This window comes from Equus caballus, chromosome 15 (assembly GCF_041296265.1).
Source record: "Equus caballus isolate H_3958 breed thoroughbred chromosome 15, TB-T2T, whole genome shotgun sequence".
NCBI lineage: Eukaryota > Metazoa > Chordata > Mammalia > Perissodactyla > Equidae > Equus > Equus caballus.
This window is the reverse complement of record NC_091698.1, coordinates 84,272,389-84,295,669: the sequence shown is the minus strand read 5'-3', so window position 1 is coordinate 84,295,669 and position 23,281 is coordinate 84,272,389. Positions and strand designations below refer to the sequence as shown.

Genomic DNA, 23,281 nt, shown 5'->3' with positions numbered 1-23,281 from the left:
GTAAATTCAGGCAAAAAAACAGACTCCAAATCATGAATTACTTCTGTATTAATAAACATTTTAATTAACACTTACAAACTACCAACAATGTGTTAGGTGTAAATAGCAGGTGAATGCAGGTTGAAGTAATGAGACTAAAAAGCCACTGCTGCTTTTCTACTCCATTCAAGAATTTCAAGAAACAGTTCATATGGTATCTCCTTTTAAAAGAAAGCTTATAAATTCTCCTGAACCCTGAAACTATCGACTCTACACAAATACTTATCATTGTTTGCTATTTAAACATAAATATTTATTAATAATTTAACATTTGTATGATGCCTCTCAGATCACTCATTCATTCACTCATTCACTCAGCAGATAGTTAATAGATGCAGGAGGCATTGATCTAAGCACCAAGATATAGCAGTGAGTGAATCTTAAGTTCCTGAGCTTAAGAAGTTTACATTCTGGTGGACAAAGAGAGAATAAGGACATCAACAAGCACACAAAAAATATTAAATGGTGATGAATGCTATAGGAAAATATAAAGCAGCGTAAGGAGAATAGGGAGTGTATGTGTGTATATGTGTGTGTGTGTGTGTTGCTTTTTTACATAGGGTGGCCAAGGAAGGCCCCACTGGTTAGGCAGACATTTGAGTGACAGGATTTACTCATGGACTAGATATAGCACACGAGACAAAGAGGTGTAAAGCTGGCTCCCAGGTTTTTTACTTGAGCAACTGGAAAAATGGAATTGCCACATACTGACATGGGAGAAGCCTGGGGGATGTGGAGCAAGATTGGGAATTTGATTTTGGACATGTGACGTCAAGTAGGCAGTTAAACACACCAGCCTGGAATTCAGAGGAAACGTTGGCACTGGAAATACAAATTTGGAAGTCTTCAACCCATAGATATTTTTAAAACTAAAATTAGGTGTGACCATTAAGGGAATGAGTGTGAACAGAGGAGAGAAGAGAGCAAAGGACTGAGCCCCGGGCATGCCTCCATTGAGAGGTGGGTGAGGTGAAAACAAAGAATTGTTGGTGTGGTGGGAGGAGAACCAAGATAGTGGATGCCTGGACACCAAGTGAAGAAAATGTTTCAAGGAGGACAGAGTGAATAACTGTGTCAAACGATACTGATAGATGCTGAGTAAAATGAGGTCTGAGAATCGACAATGGGATTTGATATCATGGAAGTCACTGGGGCCCTCACTAGAGGGGATTCTATGGAGAGGAGGAAGGGGAGGGGGCAAAAGTTTGATGATAGACTGAGAGAGATACTGTCTGTAGTCTGTTCGGGCTGCTATAACAACATACCATAAACTGGGTGGACCATAAACAACACAAATGTATTTCTCACAGTCTGGAGGCTGGAAGTCAGAATGCCAGCATGTTCCAAGGTTCCGGTGAAGGTCCCCTTCTAGGTGGCAGACCGCCGACTTCTTGTATCTTCACATTGGGGAAGAGATCAGAGAGCTCTCTGGGGTTCCTTTTATAAGAGCACTAAGTTCATTCTAATCACTTCCAAAGCCCCACTTCCAAATACCATCACATGGGGGATTGGGTTTCAACATATGAATTTTGGCGAGGACACAAACATTCAGTCTATGGCAGATACTCTGTAACCTTTGTCCTGAATTATTTCTGAAGGGCTGTTTCTTATCTCTGAGGCAGCCCAGGTCTTGAGTGGTCTTCTGCTCCAGGCTGTTCCTGCTACTGATAAGAAGGTGCCTGTAGGGGTTTCTCCTGCTAGGACCAGGCCTCTGCATGGTCAGACAGCCTGGGAAGGAAGTACATAGTGAGAAGTATGGCAGAAGGCTCCAGAGGCCTGTGGGTGGGGTCTGAAACTTCAACCTGGAATACAGAGCAATGGGGCTGAAAGAAAATGTGGCTGTTCCATTGTCCAGAGCTTCTGTGACCTGTGGAGTCCAAGGTTCTGAGGACATCCCTCGAGAGATGAAACTTTATTTACATTGTGAGCTCCTGAGACAGATTTCATTTGAATGAAGATTCCATGGTTTAAAATGAACCTTTAAATCCGCTAAAGTCTAGTCCAGTGGCTGTGCATTAGACAGTGGCTTCTACATATCATCCCCTATAAAAAGGAACCAGAGTACCTTGGAGAAATGGCAGATTCCAGGTCTGGGCCAGGGAAAGTACAAAGTTAACCTGAGACAGCTGGTGACAGAAAGCAAAGAAGGAAGTGTGTCAAAATAACATTGGACAACCTTGAAGGGGCTCCCAATGGCCAAGTTTGGGGAAATTCGACCATGAAAACTAATAATGACTGATGAGGATTTTAGGCTGCTTACTTTTAAAACTGCAGATGAGAAGCAGGCTCCGAGGACTGGAATTTGCTTGCTCTTTGAGAGATATTTGCATTTGTGAAGGAAGGGGGGATGACCTTGTAGGGACCTGAAATTGGCCACCCCAGGATATGTCCCTTTGGCATCAGGATTGTTTGGGGCTGATTGCTTTTGATAAACTGGGACAGGGAGGGAGGCTCTGGGGAATGGAACTTGCCCTTGTTGGGACACATTTACATTTGTAAGGTAAATCTCTGTCTTTTAAAGGTGCCTCCCTCTCTGTACCAGGAAGAAGAGAGATGACCTTGTCCCTAGAAACTCTTAATGGGGAAGGCAAGAACTTAAGTTGGTTGCTGTCTGGCAATCTCACGTAGCTGATTTAGGGTGGTGGCTTCTGACCTTTACTTAATCCGAGTTGATTCTTGTCTAAAAGTCATGGGATCACCCAATGACCAGACCCCACCTGCACTGATACCATTTTAACCATTTTTTCATGTTCCTTCCTTTGTCTTGTAAAGAGATGACTCACATACCCATGACTTATAAAATTAACCCTAACCCTCAACTCGGGGCAGCAGCAGCTCCTCCTGCCCGTGGGCCCTGTCCCCATGCAGCAGCCTGACTGCCCGTGGGTCCTGTCGCCATGCTGGCAGCAGAAGCTCTGACTGCCCGTGGGTCCTGTCGCCATGCTGGCAGCAGAAGCTCTGACTGCCCATGGGCCCTGTCCCCATGCTATTCTATTCTCTAAATGAAAGAGCACTACTGCCAGATCTTGAGAGTCCAAGAAATCTTTCTTTCGACTCCTCGGCTCACCGACCCCGCATCAATGACCATGGCTGACTATAAAACTGTTGACGAAAATAATCCATAACCAATCTATAAATGAAAATTTGGGTGAGTTTATTCTGAGCTTAAATTTTAGGATTATAACCCGGGAGAGTCTTTCCACAAAGGAACAGAGCACTCCAAAGAAGTGGGGGTACACAGGGCGGTTATATACCCTCAAAGAGGGTGTTTCACATATGCTTGAAATGTCCCTCCCACAATAGTCACAAGATTGCCATGTTGGCACAGCACTTGATGGACACAGCAGGTAGTGGGTCTGCTATCTTGGTGGGCGTAGAAGGAGGCAAGTCTATTGTCTCCAGCTGGGCGGTCACAGGTGAGCAGAGCAATCAGCTTCTAGCCTAAGGAAAGATACTTAATCCTTAAGGAGACGCCAACATTGGGAGCGGGAGGGAAGTTGCACCTTTACCTGAAGGGCCTTTGTTCTTGCCGTAGGGAAAATCTAAAGCAGATATACAATGCATGCTCAACGGCCCCAGTCAGGCCCTTTTGGAAAGACAAGGTCAGGCCAAATTAGGTTTATATCAAATGGCTTCCTCATATTCTCCAATATATCCTATTGCTTGCCATTTTTATTTGACAAAACAGTAAATAAAAATCCATTATAGTGATACTAAAAAATTAAAGAAAATTACATAAAAGGGAAAAACTTCTTTGTGACTATTGGAACTGACTCTTAAGCCAGTTTCTCACTCTGAATATTGGTAATTAAAGAAAACGAAATTAACATTTATCCTGCCTTTTTAGGAGGAACTATAATTCAGCTTCAGTTGATGATAGAAATCTCTTCTTTACAGAAGAAAACTAGCTAATAAATGAAGAAGGAATGATATAAGTTAGAAAATCACCATTGTGCACCTTCAAATGTAATTACTGAGTAAAAAAAAGATCATCAATGGATGTTAAAACAAGGAGGATAGGTTGTTGGGGAACAGGTTATTCTCATACGGCAAAGTAACACCCTACAGAAAACTGCAAAGAGAAAAATAACCTACTTGCACAATGGAGAGATCTAGAGATCGTCTAACTTAACACTATCGGTAGGACAACCTGCCATTCTGGACTTCCTGACATGTTGCAATAGGAAGGTGAGAGCATCATCTATGACATCCTTTTGTCAAAAATGTTTTAAGTGGAATCTACTCAAGCCTTTAGGTTTACCTTTTAATTTACAGGAAATACAGGGAATAGAAGAACAAATAAAATGATACCATAAAAAAAAAATCAGACAAATCCAGAATATGGGACACTCCACAAGAAACTAGCTCAGTCTTTTTAAAAATTCAGTGTCAGAAAAAAATAAGTGAGGTGTTTTGTTTTAGACTTGAAAGAGATTAAAGATTTATGACAACTAAAGGTAATGTACGAACCTTGACTGGATACTGTTTTTGAAAAAAAAAAAAAAGCTATAAAAGACCATTTGAATATGGTTTAGATATTAGGAAACATTAATTTTTTAAGGAATTAAAATAGTATTGTGGTTAAAATGATCTCGTTCTTGAGAGATATATACTTAAATACTTAGGGGTGAAAGGTTGTGATGTCTGGAATTTACTTGCACACAGCTTAGCAAAAACCCTATATATTATTATATATATATATTTTTTTCATTCAATATATATCAATATACACAGATAGCAGAATGTTAACATTTGTTGACTTGGGCATATTGTTTGTTCATTATACTATTCTTTCAACTTTTTGTCTATCTTTGAAATGTTTCTTTATGGAAAACTGGGGAGAAAATACTGTACAGACTCTGGCTCACCCCTGGCATCTGGGTCTTTTAAAAGACCACTGGTGACTGGTGCACCCTCAGGGATGAGAACCACTGACCCAGTGTCCACATTCAGCATGAAACTGAGGTCTGAAGAGTTGAAATGACTTTCCAAGGGGCAGATCAAACACTAGAATTCATGTTCTTTGGCTTCCAGTCCTGTGTTCTTTTCTTATAAATCCTCTAAAGGGATTTCCTAGATAAGAAACCTTACCCTCTTGAACACCAGAAGCTCTTGTTTGCCAGCAGCTGAACTGCATAAGGTAAGGAAGGATTTGGGCAGCTAGAGGGTGCCCAGTTGTTGGAGTCAGGTTATTGGAATCAAAAATTATTAGAGGGTTCTCAAAAAATTAAAAATAGAAATACCATATGACCCAGCCATCCCACTACTGGGTATCTATCCAGAGAACTTGAAATCAGCAATTCAAAGAGACCCAGGCACCCCTATGTTCACTGCAGTATTATTCACAGTAGCCAAGACGTGGAAGCAACCTAAGTGCCCATCGACTGATGATTGGATAAAGAAGATAGAGTATGTATATACAATATGATACTACTCAGCCGTAAAAAAGGATAAAATCATCCCATTCACAGCAACATGGATGGACCTTGAGGGTATTATGTTAAGTGAAATAAGCCAGACAGAGAAAGACGAACTCTGTATGACTCCACTCATAGGTGGAAGATAAACACATGGACAAAGAGAACAGATTAGTGGTTACCAGGGAAAGGGGGGTGGCGGGTGGGCACAAAGGGTGAAGTGGTGCACCTATACTATGACTGACAACAATAACGTACAACTGAAATTTCACAAGGTTGTAAACTATCATAACCTCAATAAAAAAAATCATTAGAGGCGGAAAAAAACCATTAAAGTTAACAAAGGCAAGGACGGTCCTAATTTAAAAAATTGGGTTGTATTGCATTGGAGAGCTAAATTTTCTCTTTTAAATAATTTTGTTACTTTCAATTAGGTTAATCCTTAAGATTGAATCTTATTTCACACATTTGTAAGATTTAATATACAAATAAAACCACAGGTTAGAAAAAAAATCCAAAAGTCCTGATTATTAGTTGGGAAACGAGGTTACTGAAGAAGTCCCTGGTGTTGAAGGGGCCCAGGTTCCTTGCAGAGACATCAAGAATTTAAGACGGCAAAGTGATAGGTCCCAGTGTCTAGTGGGAAGCGCAGGAGTCTTTGCAATCAGACAAGATCTGGTTTCAAATTCCGACTCTGCCATTTACTAGTTTTGTCACATAAAGCAAGTTATGTGAGCGCTCCCAATCTAAGTCATTCGGCCAATATTGCCAGACTGTGCTAGGTGCTTAGATACAGCAGTTAAGATGCACAGGGTCCTGCCCTACTAGATCCAATACAGGATTAAGGAACAGGGATATTCAGGCGGGGTTCTTAACTCTGAAGGACCTGAGAGTAGATCTTAACCAGGTGGAGATGGAGTAGTGTCGGGGGAAGCAAAATTAGGCAACATTTGAAGGAAACATGCGGCAGCCTGATAGCCTAGAGAGGTATGTATGAGGAATACATACAGTTCCTGCGGCTTTAATGTAGGTGGTTGCGATTATTTAGTGAAACAAGTATGAAAAGGACCTAATTGTGACCCAGAAGTAGGAGTCAGGGCCTGGGGCGCGAACCCTCAGTACTAACAAAGTCCATCTCCGAAACGGAAGGAGACTCCAACCTCCAGCGCCACGAAAGCAAAACACCCAGCGCGTGAAGAACACAGGAGAGAGGCGGGCTCAAGAGCCGAGGTTGATACAGGGGCCGCGGGGCGGGGGCGTGGCTGCAGGCGACTCCCGGATGTCCTCTTCCGGAACAGGTCTGTGCCCCGGAAGCAGTTGTTAGTTGAGGGATTTTGGTCTTTCTACGGAGACTGTGGGGGTCCCGTCGCCATGTTCCTGTCCGCTGTCTCCTGTAAGTGGGGCTGGAGGCCCCAGCAGCAGGGCGTACGGCGAGGGCGGGAGGCTGCGACAGGCAGGCCCCGGGACCGTGTGGGGCGGGGTGTGCGCGCTGGCCGGGAAGCTGCGGCCTCTTCACGCCTTCAGGACTACAGCGTCCGGCATGCCCCGCGGCCCTCTTCTGTGCGGGGCGAGTGGGTCCTGGGGGTCTGCGGTGCTGGTTCTGGATTCAGTTGCGGTTCGCAGGGGCTGTGGAGTCAGGTTAGCAGGAGTGGGGCGCTTTCCCCTGCCCTCCCTAGGGATGTATTAGCAGACTCACCGCACATCCGAACTGGGAAAAACCTCAGAATTTCTAGTCCACTCGTTTCGAACTCCAAAGATGCGGCGGCTTCCGAGGGGCAGTGATTTACCCTAGGTCCTATAGCTGGGTTGGGAAGGAAGTTCTCTCGCCCCCAAGACCTGCTTTTCCTCGCACTAGGCTGACTTCCCGGTTAGATGTAACTTCCCTTCTCCATCTGAGGTGATGGTTGTTGCAGTTTGCATAGGTTAACTTGTCAAACAAGAGGCTTGTTGCAATGCAAATATTTACACCTTAGAAGAGAGACAAAAGGAGCCGATCTTACTTTAGAAGGATTTAAAGGGTAACCAGTCCAACTGAAAAGAGGTTATGCAAAGCATTGCACCCAGAATTGTGTTGGTCTGATTGGATCTTTTTATCTTCCTTCTATAAAATCCTAAGGGGATCCCTAATAGCTAGGGAGTAGTTGGCATACTTAATGACTTAAATGTTTTTGGTTATTACTGATATTTTTATGAACTTTGCATGAGAAAGATAATAAATTGATATTTTTCTTTTCTTTTCCAACCTTTCCTCTCTACAAAAAGTTGCCAAGAGCAAGTCAAAGTAAGTAAAGGTTTTTCTTTTTTAAACTTTGCTTGTCAGATTCGTTAGTTCATCCCCTGCCAATACATCCTTATATTAAACTAAGCGTTTGGCGTTGATTTTCCAAAAATTGGTTTGAGGATTACTTACGTGATGAATTATTTTGGCTCTATGAACTCTTTGAAAAAAGATTTTTCCTCCTGCTCTACTGACCTACTTAAGTGAATATTCAAATAATTTACTTAAAGGAGCTCTTGTTGTCTGGTTCCTAAACAAAGCATTAGAGTCCCTGTGCTTTCTTTGGACTACCACCATATTTCTGTTTCCTCAAATTGAGGACCATGGGCCATTTGTCTTGAGCCTGCTACTGGAATCTAGCAGAACAAGTGTGATTTGATTAAACTATAGAGCCTGTTTTAATGAGTTTTGTAATCCTTAGCATCCATGTTATAAGCATTCAAAAATAGCAAAAGATAAAGATTTCATGCTATACCATAGAGACTAAACCAGTATCTCATAGTAAATTTTGTAGACAATAACTGAAGTAAGATTTTCTGTGTTAAAAATAGGAAAATTCTAAAGCAGCCTTTGGTTGAAACCCCAGATACATCACAAATCCGTAAAACTAGGTTTTTTGGATTAAAGTTAATGAAAAATATGTATGTTAGTGTTTTTCCCCAATATGTTTTGATTCACATAGCTTTTCCCACAATTCATTTATGTTAGGATTTCCCACCCCCAGGTTCTGTAGCAGTCTCCTGTGGCTTTGGTTTCTTTAGAAGAACTCCCTGTCTGTCATGTTCTTTGTATCCTGACACTTATCATATACATCTTGCCTTACAGACCTTGGGTACACAACTCACCTTCTATACCATACTGTTAGTTCCACCAGGACACAGGTGCAGCTGTTTAGAGCTTTGCATTTCCATAGTGCTTTCCACAGAGTAAGCATTTAATAGGTATTTGTTAAATCTTTTTGAATGAATGACTAATTATTGTCTGTCATAATTAATCAACAAATATTGTATGCCTCTTATGTATGAGACAGTGTGCTGAACATTGAAAGGGATGCAAAGATGTGTAATATATCTTAGATGCTTCCGATTCTTTTTGGAATTGGAAGAGAAATAAACTAGCATGGTCTACAAAGGGAGATGAGACACATGAAAAAGTAACAAGCAGTACAATGTATTAAAATGTCCATGAAGCAAACATGAACTTTATGCTTTTGATGACTATAACTTAAAGAGAATATGAAGGTGAACAAGGTTTTGCACATTAGCATTGTTAAAGTTCCAATCCCTTTATTTTATCCTTTCCAGATTTTACTCTTACTGTTTGTCCGTGGAAGATAGGGCTCTTCTGAGACAGCCATCTTTATGATTTCCTGACTGGCCACCTAGGGTTACCAGTACTTTTGTATTTTTCCCGCTCCTGACTTCTCCTTCTGAGAGGTGGGTGTCTGAGTTTAGTCCCACAATGTGGTTTTCTTGTTCTTGCCACTTTGGTTAGGTCATTACCAGAGTACTCTGTGTAATGGAACAGACCTTGGGCATCAAACCCTTTGAAATTGTGGTTTATGGCAAACATAGGCTGTCTTAGAACTGAATCTTTTCAAGCCCAAGTGATATCCCACGACTAATACTGCTGCATAGGATTCTCAGAATGTGCCATCCCCCCATCACTGATTTTAGTCTGTTTCTTCAGCTTGTAATGGCCTACTTTTTAATTTTAGAACGATTCTGGTGAAAATGGTGAGCCAAGCTGGGACAGGTTTCTCCTTCAACACTAAGAGAAGCCGACTGCGGGAGAAACTGACTCTGTTGCATTATGATCCAGTTGGTAAGATTCAGAGAAGTTACTCCACAATAAATTCAGATGCTTTCAAGGCCTGTTGCCCTTTCCAGACTGATGCTGAACATGTCTGGCAGTTTTGTGGCCCCTTTGACACTGCAGCATTCATTCAGCGAGTATGTATTGAGTGTTTGTTAAGGTGCAGTTACTGTCCCAGGTGCTGGGATACACCAGGACACAAGACAGACTCAGTCCCTCCACTCTTGGCCCTTACAGTCTGGTTTGGAAGGGGGAGAAAGGAAAAATGACAGATTATGCTAAGTGCTATGAGAGAAACAAATAGGATGCTGAGATGTAGGATGAAGTTGGGGGAGGTGGATCCCACCTTATCCTATCCTTTAGATAGAAAAGATCGAGAAAGCCTCTCTGTAGGAGATAGTTAACCAATGCTCTGAAGATGAGAAACCAGCTACATAAAGAGAATAAGTGATACTGTTCTGGAAACAGAAGAGTATCCTGAGAAAGGGATACTCTTCTGGGACCATTTGTCCAACAGTGGGAGTAATTAGGTCTAGATGTGAGTTAAAGGAGTATGGTGTCTGTGTAGTAGTGCTGGAGGCTAGGAATTTGATTGTCCATTTTGTACCATCTGCTAAAATGCCGCAATAAGTAGTATCTGCAAATGGTCTCAGTAGATAGAAGTAGTTGTCCAAAAGAGACAGGTGTTCCCAAGGCCAGATTGCCTGCTCACAAACAAGAGAGTCAGCACCTGATTGCCATTGGTGGGAGCTCATCCTGTTTTTGGATTTCATGAGCAGATTTATGCAATAAATAAATAAACTAGGAAACAAATTATTTTAAAACTCCAAGCCATTCATTTTATTTTTGTGCCCTTGCTTCTAAACAGTCCCTTTATAGTTGCTTCTTAATAAGTTCTGTACTGGAGCTTCTGGGTTGGTGAACATGTGGCGATTTGGGGAGGGTGGCCTGGAAGCTCCACGCCCCTTCCCCATACCTTGCCCTATGCATCACTTCCATCTGGCTATTCCCGAGTTACTGTCTCTAGGTAGATAGTGTCAAAATTGAATTCAATTGTAAGACACCCAGTTGGTGAGCAGAACTGGATTTGGTACCAGAATCTTATTTTCCAAAATTAATCCAATATATAATGAAAGACAGGCACTTAACCTCATAATCAGCTGTTTCATTAATTAAGAACAAGAACTCAGACTCTCGCTTCTGGCCAAGATGGAGTAATAGGGACTGAATTTACCTTCCCACCTGAAACAACAGCAACGAAAGGACAATATAGGCAACAAAAGACAGTGATTCCTGAGAGAAAGGAAACAAAACTAGTGCTTGTGAATAACCAGACAAAATGGAAAGTTCTGTCTTCTTTGCCTACCTACACAAGTCGTCATGTCTTCAGATGCCATGAATCCATCATAACACAAGCACCTGTACTCTCCAGGAGGTCTGAACCCTATCTTATAGGTGAGGAATCTGATGCCAAGGATTTTAATCAAGGACACATCATAGCTAAAATATGTGACAAAACAAAGGTTTGAACTCAGGACTGTGTGATTCCAAAGTTTGGGTCATGAACCAGTCTAAGTGGGGACCTGTTACTGAGCGATTTCACAGGAGGCTGAAGCTTCCTTACTGGTACATGACCTCTGGTTGGGCATTAGTGCGTGAATCCTGGCTGACAGCTACATTCGTAGCTGCCGTCAGAATTTGTAGAGAAGGTCTCAAATCACCATTCATTGTGCTGCATTCATCGGTGTCTAAGAAAAATAAAAATACCACCTTCCAAAAAAAAACAAGGGTTGTACCAGCCTGAGAAGGCATTTAAAAAAGGCTCTAAGAAGCATAGTTGTCAGCTTAAAATTGTGTGAGTTCCATTTTTTAACGGAAATAAAGTTCCCCGCTGTTTTAATGGTGTTAAAATTCCTGGTCATTCTTTATCATAATAAAAATGGAATTCTAGGTTTGTACCTGATGATTAGGAGTCTGAATTTCACAATGATACCTCATATGGTGGAAAAATCACTAGAGTGATAAGGTATGTGTCTAGTCTCTGGGTTGCTATAACAAAATACCACAGACTGGGTGGTTTATAAACAACATAGATTTATTTCTCAGAGATCTGGGGCTTGGGAAGTCCATAATCAGGGTGCCAGCATGGTTGCTTTCTGCTGAGGGCCCTCTTCCTGGCTCACAGCTAACGCCTTCCCGCAGATCCTCACGTGCTGGAAGGGCGAGCAAGTTCTGTTTTATAAGAGCATTGCTCCCATTCGTGAAGGCCCCACTCTCATGACCAGAGCACTTCCCAAAGCCCCACTGCCTAATGCCTCCATCTTTGAGGGTCAGGATTTCAACATGAATTTGGGGGGACACAAACTTTCAGACCTTACCAATATGATAGTGGATTGGTGTGGTGTTTTTCTCCCTCTGATTTCTTTGTATCGGCTGGTGAAAACTCCAAGTGATGAACTTTACAATAAAGTAATTGTTTTCCTAGCATTTTAGCTCCTTTGGAGTTTATTTTTAGGAACTTGTACAACATGGATAAATGTCGATTGAATAACTTTCTATGATGATTTGGGATTTTCATCCTTAGTATGGAGACATTAGGAACTTATTATTTGTCAGATTGATTTAAGTTTTGAGATTGGGAAAGGATACAACCATGAACAGTTCTGATCGTAAGTTGAAAGTGGGAGAAATAGTCATATATAAATTTCAAACACATGATTAGAACTTTTCTGATAAGGAATGTTCTGAGCCTTGACAGCACAACTTTGTCTTTTCTGAGGAAGAGAATGTTCTGGAACGGCAGACTGCTTGGCTTTCTGCCCACCTGCTGAATGCCCTGCAGGCTTGCGTGATGATGTTTGCCTCGGGGCCTGCTCCATTGCCCAGGCTTCCGAAAGGTTTGGCAGTTCTCCCAGTGTATCTCACTGCTCTGACTAAATGGTTAGTTTAAGGGTAATGTTTTGTTAGTCTGCTTTATGAAGGAAATCAGGTAAGGAAATGGGAAAATTCCCAATTATTTGAGCATTTCATAGTATAATCTATGGCTAGAATCAACCTCTGTCCTTTCAAACTCCTTTTCCTCATATAAAACTAGATGCTAATTTCCAAGGAGGAAAGATTCAAGGCCGAGGCATAAACTTATTCAACTTTGTTAAATATGTGAAGATTTTTCATAAAGAAAATGAAAACTTGTCAGTTTTAATTCCTTGGATGACTAAACAAGACAATATAGACTTAATTGAAGCAGAGTAGATTCAGGTTAGATGTAGGGAAAGAACTTGACAGATTCATTCTTCTATGAATTAAGCAGCAAATATTTTGACAGAAAATTAATTTGTTTATGATTGTGGATAGCAGTGTGTCATCTCAACTCAACTGACACATATTGAGTGTTCACTGTGTATCTGGCAACAACCCTGGGAGGGAGGAGTTATCCCTCTCATAGGAAAGGAAACTGAAGGTAGCGTATTTTGAGAAATTAGCCAGGGACTCAGAGCAGATAAATGGCAGAGCCAAGGTTTGAACCCAGTGTTTCTGACTCCAAGCGCCCTATTCTTTCTATTACATGGAGCCAAATTAGTCTTCCTAATTTTTCTTTTTCAATCAGGACCTTCCCCTATGGTCAGCCTAACATTCAAGGCCATGGAACCCCACTATCATGCCTACCTCCTTGCACCATTCCTCTACACCAGATGCCCATTCCGGTTTTAGTTCATCCAAATGCCGCTCCTCCTTAGGGGCCAAATTTTACCCTCTTTGAGGTGTTCCCTCACCATTCCTGTCCACTTTGATCTTTAGGTTCCTATGGGGCTCACCAGATATTCATACATGTCCCTCATGAAATACTGATGGATTAAGTCAGACTGTTCTGACAGTTTTGTAAACTCCACATTGCCTAACAGTTCTGTGGACTTAAACATTCTTTGAATTAAGAGAATTCATGCAGTGAATGAATCAGAATTTTCATGAATAAAGCCTTACTTTGCTAATCTTAGTGACTCCTGTTCAGGATCATTTAAATAGTCTCCCGATTGGTTGTTAGTGACACAAGTTCTCGTTTACCCATTTTTTTAGAAAAATATAAAAAAAAATATAAATTTTTTTAGAAAATATATTTTCTAAAATATATTTTAGAAAAATATAGGGGAAATATTTCTTGCAATGAGTAACATTGATGGGAAGCCGTTTTGATTCTTCACTAGCATTTTCTAATGCTTTGTAGTTCTCCTTGGACTTTGAAGGCGCATCAGTCCTACTTATATTTAGTCCTGGATGATTTGAAGTGTATTAAAAAATCATGTGCAATGTAATGTATATTTTATTTTTATTCATATTATAGATAAAATTCTTTTGACTGATTAATGGTTCTTAAATCCAGTTGCCCATCAGCATCATCTGGAGGTTTTTAAAAATGTAGACTTCCAGTCCCACTCTCGATCTGCTGAACTAGAATTAGGGTGGGGTGGAGGTGAGAAGTCGGAATGGATTTAAGTAAGTTCCCTAGCTAATTCTTAATCATAGACAGTTTGGCAATCTTGTATACACAATGTCTATATTGATTGTAGAAGAAGAAAAAAAAACATAGCCAAAATCTCTTTATATGATAGGGATAAGTGAGAGGTTGTTATGTCATAGTCCTTTGAGTACCTGGATCTTCCTGGGTGCATTGTTTGTTTTTTTGGCAAAGAAGTAGGTAGTGTGTGTATGTGAGAGAGAGAGAGAGATGTTGGAAGTTAGGGAGTGCTGTAAGGCGTTAGAGGAACTATGAAAACCTTAGGGCCCAGCAGTTAGTCTCCAATCTTTCATCCAGGCAGTTAGCACTTTTGTTTTGGTTTTGTTTTATAACTATACTCTGTTACATTTACAATAATGAGATTTTGGTTATAATAGTCATTCTATTACCAAACTAGAAAATGCATATTTGGTTATGTTAAACCTTCTCTGGAAAGTGCAGGGTTTAATGTGTACTTACTCTTTCAGCCAGGCTGCCTTTTCCTCTGTGGTCTGCTCAGTTCTTACTGCTCTTTTTCTAGAGTCCAGCTCCCAGTGTGTCCTTGCTTACCTCCTAACAGAGTGGACATTAACTGGGTGAAGACAGTTTTCCATTTTTTGCTCCTAATTTTCTTTTTGAATTTGAATATTTCACATTGGTTGAAATATGACCTTGTGGGTACCAAGGGTGCCATTGATTGGCTGGTGGACCCTTCCTTGTTTTCCTTCTCATTTTCTCTGGCCTCTGGGATTGAAGAACTGAGTTTGCAAATCAGCTCCATCCTCATGTCAAAGGAATAGTAGAATAAGAGAAGGAAGGGACAGGGCTCATGGTCTCATGTATTTTTTTTAAAAAAATGGTGATGATACTTTTTAGTTTTCTGCTACAACCCATTTTTCTCCTCCTACAGTGAGAAAAAAAGTCCTCTTTGTGGAACAGAAAAAGATACGCTCCCTCTAAACAATGGATTGAAAATGAATTTGATTTATAAATGAGAAGACTGAGGGCGGGACACTGATTCAAAATTCTGCAGCGTGTAATAAAAGAAGAGGAAATGGCACGGAATCACTGCCTCCTGTGATTTGAAAGCCATTGTGAAGGAAAACAATGCAGTGAAAGAAAGTTCTTCATATTAGGACATATATCATTGCATCACATTTATTTATCTTTCTGGATATTTTTATAGCCCTTAATAAAAAAATATTAAAATAGCCTGTGCCATTGTCTCTTAGTGATGTTTTCCCCCACTATTTGAAATTGGAAAAATAAGTACATTACTAAAAAATAACCATTGTTTCATATAAAAGAAGTTTTTCCATAATGAGACTTGTGCAAGAGTTTCCAGTTTGCTCCTCCTTGTTCTTCATAGAAAAGGGAGAGTCACACTCCAGAGTGATCTTGAAAAAACTTCCGTGTAGTAACAGAGATGGCAAGGGTCAACAGGGAAAAGAAGGGAGCCAGCCTTAAAACACAAAAGAAAACATGAGCACATTTTGTTTCTTGCTTATATAATTAGGAACCATGCTATTGGTCCATCCTCTCAAACTCAGGTCACCAAAGCAGTATTTAGGATTTTCTAGGAATGCTTTGGACTCCACTGTCTCCTAGATTTTTTTATTTTAAGTAAGAGGAGCTATAGTGTATTTTCATAGAGCCCTGGCTAGGGCTTCTAGGGCATGGTGTTACCACATAGCTAACTAGCTTGGAAATTCCACTGATAATCCCTAATGTTCTGGTAAGGACTCCTGCCCTACCCAGAGCTATACACTTTCTCACTCAAGCTGTTTCCCACAAATCTTCAAAATTGCTCAGTTTTCTCATCAAATTTCTGCCTGAAGTTAAGAAGGATCGATCAGCTCATATTTTGAGCTCTGTTTGTTCATGTCCTAACTCATTTAAAGTATTTAAATAGGAGAATGATAGAGTGCCCACGATGGCCACAAGCGTTAAGAAACCAATGCTGTTCCAAAATAACAGGTGTTCCCTCCCCGTGGCTCAATCTGTGTCTCCGGAGGAAATGCAAGCGCAGCTCTCTGGAAATGGAATTAGATGTCGATAGCTGTTGAGTCTTAGAGGCTTATGGCTTTATAGTCAGTCAGCCGTTTTCTGGCATCTTTTGTTGAAGCTCTGGTTCAAAGCAATAATAGGTGAGATCTTGCCTAGTTTTAGGTTGAAACTGTACATAACGGTCTTGGGTTACAGGAAGAATCCTTCACCTGATCCTAGCTAAGCCTGGTGTAAGGGGTCTGTGACATGCATGAACTATCTTTGAGAAAAAAAAAATTAACATCTAGCTTAACAAATGACTTGTCTATTCAGCACATGGGTTGAATGTGGCCCACAGGTGGTGTGTACATTAAAAAAAATCACTTGCTGATACTTAAACACTGAAAAATTTCAATAAATATCCAAACTTCTGGCTTCTCTTGCAAAACCAGCTTTGATAACACTCAGCTAAAGCTGAATATCAGCTGCCTCTCTTAGAAACTGCTTGAGCAGTCCAGTTCATGTGTTCTCTCCCCTTATTTAGCAGTCTCTGCTCTCACTCTAGACACTTGTCCACAACCCCTGCTCTGTGGTGTACACAGAGAATTCATAATCTGTTGGCAGTAGAATTTGCTGGTTTGTAAACTGTGGTAATGTTTGTACAGATCCTGGTCGGGGAATCCTTAATTCTGGTTGGCTCTTGAAAATGCATGAAAAGCAAAGAAGTCATCATTGTAAATAAATGAAAGCTTGAGGATGACTTAGTAAATGAACGTAATATTTGCAAAGAAAGGAGAAGAGGACATTTTATAGTAAGATGCTAGCTAAGAGTGGCCACCCCCAAGTACATTTTATTTACAGGTATATTTATTTTAGGGTTAATAGCAATCAGAACAGATGAAGTGGCAGGTCTTTTTTGTATGGATAAGATGACTGTGTCCCTGCAGCCTGGACGCTGACCGCTGCGATGAAATTGGATCTCTTGAGCATTTCTTCCAAGGACAGATTTGGGTAGTAAGCCAGGTAGAAGGCCAAAGCTCCCACAAAACTGTCACCAGCACCCTATAATTAAAAGCACAGGTGTGGAGATAAGCATGTAGTCTTCTGTTGCCCAAACTGTATTTTTAAAATATTTAAACACACTTTATATTTTAGGATAGTTTTAGATCTACAGAAAAGGTAAAAGGATAGTACAGAGAGTTTCCATGTACTCCACACCTAGTTTTGTTAACCTCTCACATTACTGTGGTCATTTGTCACAACTAATGAAATAATACCGATATATTATTAACTGGGACTCCATACTTTATTTGGATTTCACTAGTTTTGCTTAATGTCCTTTTCTTTCCCAGGATCTCATCCAGGATGCCATATTATATTTAGTTGCCATGTCTCCTTGGACTCCTGCAGGCCCTGACAGTTTCTTAAGACATTTTTTATTTTTGATGACCTTGATGGTTTTGAGGAGGACTGGTCAGGTATTTTGTACAATGTACCTCAATTGGGATATGTTTGTTTTCCTCATGGTTAGACTGTGATTATGGTTTTTGGGAGGAAGACCACAGAGGCAAAGTGTCATTCTCTTACTCATTATCTCAAAGGTACACACTACCAACATGACTTATCACTGATGATGTTAATGTCAGTCACTTGGCTAAGGTAGTCTTTGCCAGGTGTCTCCACTGTAAAGTTACTTTCATCCCTCTTTTCACACTGTATTCGTTGGAAGCAAGTCACTAAGTGTAGTCCACAATTAAGGAGTTCCTACATAAATTATTTGGAATTCTTCTCTGTGGGAGATTTGTCTCTCACCTTGCCCCCATTTATTTATTCAGTTACTTATTTATATCAGTATGAACTCAGGGATATTTATTTTATTCTTTGGGCTATAATCCAATACTACATTATTTATTTTCTTGCTCAAATTGTTCCAGCTTTGGCCATTGGGAGCTCTTTCTTTTGGCTCCTGTGTCCCTTTGACATACTCCCATCATTTTGGTTTTTGAGTGCTTTCTGAATTTTGAGATGCTCCAGGCTAATTTTATATATTCTCTGCCATAGCCCTAGAATGAGCCATTTCTCCATTAAAAATGCATGCAGGGGGCTGGCCCCATGGCCGAGTGGTTAAGTTCGGGTGCTCTGCTTTGGTGGCCAAGGGTTTCACGGGTTTGGATCCTAGGCACGGACCTAGCACTGCTCATGAAGCCAAGCTGAGGTGGTGTCCCACATAGCAGAACTAGAAGGTCCTAGAATATACATCTATGTGCTGGGAGCTTTGGGGAGAAGAAGAAAAAAAGATTGGCAACAGATGTTAGCTCAGGGCCAATCTTTAAAATAAATAAATAAAAATGCATGCAGAAAGTGGTGAGAGCCATTCAGATGTTATTTTTAAACTAAATATAAGGACAAAACAGGTTTCTTTCCATTTTCTCCGAAGCTCCAAAGGTCCGAGTTGGTGAAGGCCATATAGGAACCCTTGGAAATGCAGAACACCAAAGAAAGTCTGTTGATCTCTGCCTTCAGGCAGAGCAATACCTAGTAATGTGTTCATCTAACAAATGTATTTAAAATAATTTAAATATGGTCACACAATTTTACCTAAAAATCATTCTGGTATTTAGCAAGTTTCAGGGTTATTTTCCAGTTTTTCCCAGTTTGCTGGTTCCTTAGACCCAAGAGCCTTCCTAACAAATCTTGAGGTGATACTTCAGCCTTTATAAAGAGCCTTAGCATGCAAGATTGTTTCAGTTGCAATTAAAGCATTTAATGAGCTATGTGCCCAGCATATAGTGCTGGGCACAAGAAAAGGAATAAAATCTATTGTGTTGTAAACTATTATAATCTCAATAAAAAGTAAAAAAAGAAAAATCTATTGTGGATTAAATGCTAAATAATGTGGCAGAGTTTATAAATGCTGTTGGATTTTAAGAAAGGGTTTGAAGAAAGCTTCCCTGAAAAGGGAGTCCTTACAGAATGAGACAGATTTATAGAGAGAAGGAAGGCCTCAAAGAACAAAGACACAGGAAGAGGAAGGAACAGAGTGAGCTCATGGGACAGTGAATGGCTTTAAGGAGAATGACATTTCCCCTTGTTTACACAGATAAAGCCGTCAATATTACCCCCACCCCCTCCAGGAGTCATAGTAACGCAGGTGTGAATTCAACACTTTCCTTCCTCCCATAAATGTTTTCCAAGTGCCTAAAATGTGTCAGGCACTATGCTAGGTGCTTTGCAATTGTTTATCAGTCTTTCCTGACGTAAACAATGGAGAAAGAGACAGACGGGGTTCCTGCTTTCCCTCATAGCAAGGCAACAAGAGAAAGGTCTGAAACCAGAGAAATTATGAACTGGGTGGAGGGTGTATTATGAAAACATGGAAAATGCCACGAGATATGAAGAGTTATGGCAACCTCTAAGATTCCAAGTCTTGATTCCTACTTACATCATATACAAAATTAAATTCCATGTAGATTTAAGGCTTGAATGTAAAAAATAAAACAGTAACATAGTAAGATGAAAATTTAGATGAATATTTGTATAACCCCAACCAGGGAAACCACAAGCAAGTCACTAGACCCAAAAGCCATAATGAAAAAGGAAAAGATTTTAATTTTATAAAAATTAAAAAAATTATATGTACAAAGACACTGTATATAAAGCCAAATGAAAAAGCACAGATTTGGTGAAAATTCTTGCAATACATATGACATATTCCTAATAGTCAGAGAATACCCTCAAATTGCTAAGAAAAAGGCAAATCCAGGATAAAAATGGACAACAGATATGGGTCTGCAGTTTCAGAAAAGGAAATGTAAATGGTCAATAAACAATAAACATATGAAAAGATGCTCAATTTTAGCAAATAAAATGCAAATTAAAATAATATTAGGAATGTGGCAGTATTTGTTAAAATAAAAGATGAGTATGTCCTTTGATTCAGCAATCCTACCTCTGGAAATCTCGTACAGAAGTAAAAGCTCCTATAATACAGGGATACATATATGTACAAAGATGCCTACTGCTGTCTTGTTTCCAAAGGCAAAACACTGGAAACTGATTGTCTAGGAAATGGGAGAATGGACGAATAAAATTTGGTACATTCTTATCATGGAAAAGTATGCAGCTATTAATAAGAAAAGGTTAGAAATATATGCACATATCTGAAGAAATGCCAATTATGTAAGCCAAAAAAGGACATTTCAGCATCACGATCCCATTTGGGGGGAAAAAACAGAAGAGAGAAAAAAGAAAAACACCTATGTATACCAGTATGTGTATGTGGTTTTTTTTCCCTAAGAATACAGAGAAAAATGAGGAAGGATATGTATCAAATTGTTAATATTTGGACTTATTATTTGCAAGGAATGGGGATGATTTTTTTTCTTTATGTACTTTTACATTATTATTTAAGCTGATTGTTATAAGCTTATAATATTTTTCCAAAAAAATTTAACAGAATAAAAATATTTCATGAATAGGTAAGCCATGCTTCTGTGCCTCCCTTACCTTTTTCTTTTCTCCTCCCCAAAGCCCCAGTACATAGTTGTATATTCTAGTTGTGGGTCTTTCTAGTTCTTCTATGTGAGCTGCCACCACAGCATGGCTACTGACAGATGAGTGGTGTGGTTCTGCACCCAGGAACTGAACCTGGGCCACTGAAGTGGAGCACACTGAACTTTAACCACTAGGCCATCAGGGCTGGCTTGCCTCCCTCACTTTTAACTTGCAGCCTGACCAGAGCAAAGACACAGGGCTGAAAGCAAACCTTCTTGCATCACTGACAGACATCAGTTTTATATACTCCTGTTGGCTAGTGGGGTATTTGGCTGCAGACAAGATCTTTAAGAAAGTTTAAAAGGCATACTCATATCTGAAAAGACTCTATTGAAATCATTTACACTGCTTCCCATTATAGCCAAAGCCACAGAAACACAGTGCCTGGTAGAACTGTGTGTGTTGGAAGCATTATTTAGGCAACAATGATTTCACAACTTGATTTCCCTTCATTCTTAGTACTACAACACACTGTGTTGATAGAGACAGCAAAGGTTAGTCTTTCCTGTATTAAAAATAGGGAGTTTCCCCACAAAGAAAACTAAACCAGATGGCTTCATTGGAAAATTCTAGCAAATGTTTAAATAAGAAATAATATTAATTCTACTCAAAGTCTTCCAGAAAATAGAAGAGTCAAGGGAACACCTATAAATCACTTAATAGGGCCAGCATTACTGTGATACCAAAACTAGAGAATGACATTACAAGAAAAAAAAAACCCAGATCAATATCCCTCATGAACGTAGATGCAAAAATCTGAAAAGATGTTAGCAAATTGAATAATAATACATTCAGCAAATAATAAAAATATTTAAAAAATTCAGCAGATTTGGAATAGAAGGTATAACTTGATCTTCTTGATAAGGAACATTTATGAAAAATCTACAGTTAACATCATACTTAATGAGAAAGACTGAATGCTTTTCCCCTAATATTGGGAACAAATCAAGGATATCTATTCTCACTACTTCTATTCAACATCATACTGGATTGCCTAGCCAGTGCAGTAAGACAAGAAAAAGAAAGAAAAGGCATATAAACTTGAAAGGAAGTAAAACTCTTTTTCTTTGTAGATGGCATAATCACCTATGGAGGAAATCCTAAGAAATCCAGCAAAAAGAGCTACTAGAAATAGTAGTAAACGTTTAGCAAGGTAACAGGACATAAGGTTAATATAAAAAAATCTATTGTATTTCTATATACTAGCAATGAACAGTAAGAAATTTAAATATCAAAACAGTGCCATTTACAATAGCCTCAAAAATAGGAAGTATTTAGGGTTAAATTTAACTGAATATGTGCAAGATTTAAACACTCTTACTATGGAAAGAAAGAGAAATTAAAGAAAACATAAATAAATAGTGAGATAAACCGTGTTCATGAATTGGAAAACTCAATATTGTTAAGATGTCAGTTCTCCTTAATCTGATCTAGAGATTCAGTGCATCCAATAAAAATCTCAGCTGGCAAATTTTAGAAATTGGCAAACTGATTCTAAAATTTATGTGGAAATGCAAAGGACCTAGAATAGACAAAATAATTTTGAAAAAGAACAAAGTTGGAGGATTAAACTATCTGATTTCAAGACTTACCATAAGTTAGAGTAATCAGATAGTGAGGTATCAATGTAAGGATAGACATGTAGATCACTTGAACAGAAAACAGAGTCCAAAAATAGACCCACAGATGTATGGTCACTTTATTTGTAATAGGGTAATTCAGTGGAGGAAAGGATAGTCTTTTCAACAAATGGTGCTGGAACAAATGGATATTCATATGCAAAAACATGTAATTTTACCTCACACCATACACAAAAATTAACTCCAAGTGGGCCATAGACCTAAATGTAAGCATTAAAGCAACAAAATAGAAGAAAATATAGGAGAAAATCTTTGTAACTCTGATTAGGCAGATTTCTTAGGACACCAAAAGGAAGAAACATTGAAAAAACTGATAAATTGGACTTTATCGAAATTCAAAACTTTGTCCTTCAAAAGAATATAAAAAGACAAGCCACAGACTGGGAGAAAATATTTGCAAAACATATATTTGATAAAAGACTCTTACACCTCAATAATACAGCCCAATAAGACAAAAAAAAAAAAAAAAAAAAGAAAGAAACCAACAATAAAAATGGGCAAAGGATTTGAACAGAGATTCCATCAAAGAAGATATACAGATGGCAAGTAAATATACTAAAGGTGCTCGACATCATTAGAGACTAAGGAAACACAAATTTAAAACAATGAGATAACACTACATATACATTAGAAAGCCTAAAATTAAAAAGACTGAAAATACCAAATTTTGGAGTAGATGTGGAACAACTGGAACTTTTATACATCGTGGGGATGCAAAATATGACACTTGGAAAAGTTTGACAGTTCCTTATACATTCAAATACACTTATCATCTAGCCCAGCAGCTCTACTCTTAAGTATTTATCTCGGAAAATTGAAAACATATATCCATATAAATACCTATATGTGAATGTTTATGCAGCATTATTTATAATTGCTCCAAGTTGGAAATAATCCAAATGTCTTTGAACTGATGAATGGAAAAACAGTCTGTGGTACATCCATATAATGGAATACTGCTTAGCCACAGAAAGGAATGAACTGCTAATACAACAATATGGGTAAATCTCAAAAGCATCCTAAGTGAAAGAAGCCAGACACAGAAGACTCCATACCATAC

At 39.4% G+C, this 23,281-nt stretch overlaps 2 protein-coding genes across 11 annotated transcripts in view; one reads left to right on the top strand and one right to left on the bottom strand.

Moving 5' to 3' along the window:
- Nucleotides 1–6,746: 6,746 nt before the first annotated feature.
- On the top strand, nucleotides 6,747–15,252 carry MRPL33 (mitochondrial ribosomal protein L33). Of its 6 annotated transcripts, XR_011426136.1 has the most exons (6): nucleotides 6,761–7,094; nucleotides 7,719–7,737; nucleotides 8,560–8,660; nucleotides 9,039–9,170; nucleotides 9,452–9,558; nucleotides 14,952–15,252. XR_011426136.1 is itself a non-coding variant. In XM_070235641.1 (4 exons), exons 1-3 carry the CDS (start codon nucleotides 6,828–6,830, stop codon nucleotides 8,670–8,672), a joined length of 399 nt encoding a protein of 132 aa, XP_070091742.1. In that variant the 5' UTR covers nucleotides 6,761–6,827; the 3' UTR covers nucleotides 8,673–8,675; nucleotides 9,039–9,170. The 6 variants fall into 6 exon arrangements, 2 of the variants coding, with proteins under 2 accessions (XP_070091742.1, XP_003363064.1); XR_011426138.1 differs by lacking the exon at nucleotides 8,560–8,660 and having other exon boundaries at nucleotides 6,764–7,094; XR_011426137.1 differs by lacking the exons at nucleotides 8,560–8,660; nucleotides 9,039–9,170 and having other exon boundaries at nucleotides 6,747–6,849; nucleotides 9,452–11,004.
- Nucleotides 15,174–23,281, bottom strand: part of RBKS (ribokinase) — a 90,253-nt gene continuing 82,145 nt past the window's right edge. For 4 of the 5 annotated variants that reach the window (XM_070235640.1, XM_001502071.6, XM_023619323.2 and 1 more), the window contains one exon: nucleotides 16,877–17,089. In XM_070235640.1, the coding sequence (XP_070091741.1) occupies nucleotides 16,916–17,089 (174 nt within the window). In that variant the 3' untranslated portion in view covers nucleotides 16,877–16,915. Of the gene's footprint in view, nucleotides 15,504–16,876; nucleotides 17,090–23,281 lie in introns of those variants that run through there. The other variant, XM_023619319.2, reaches the window with a different exon arrangement.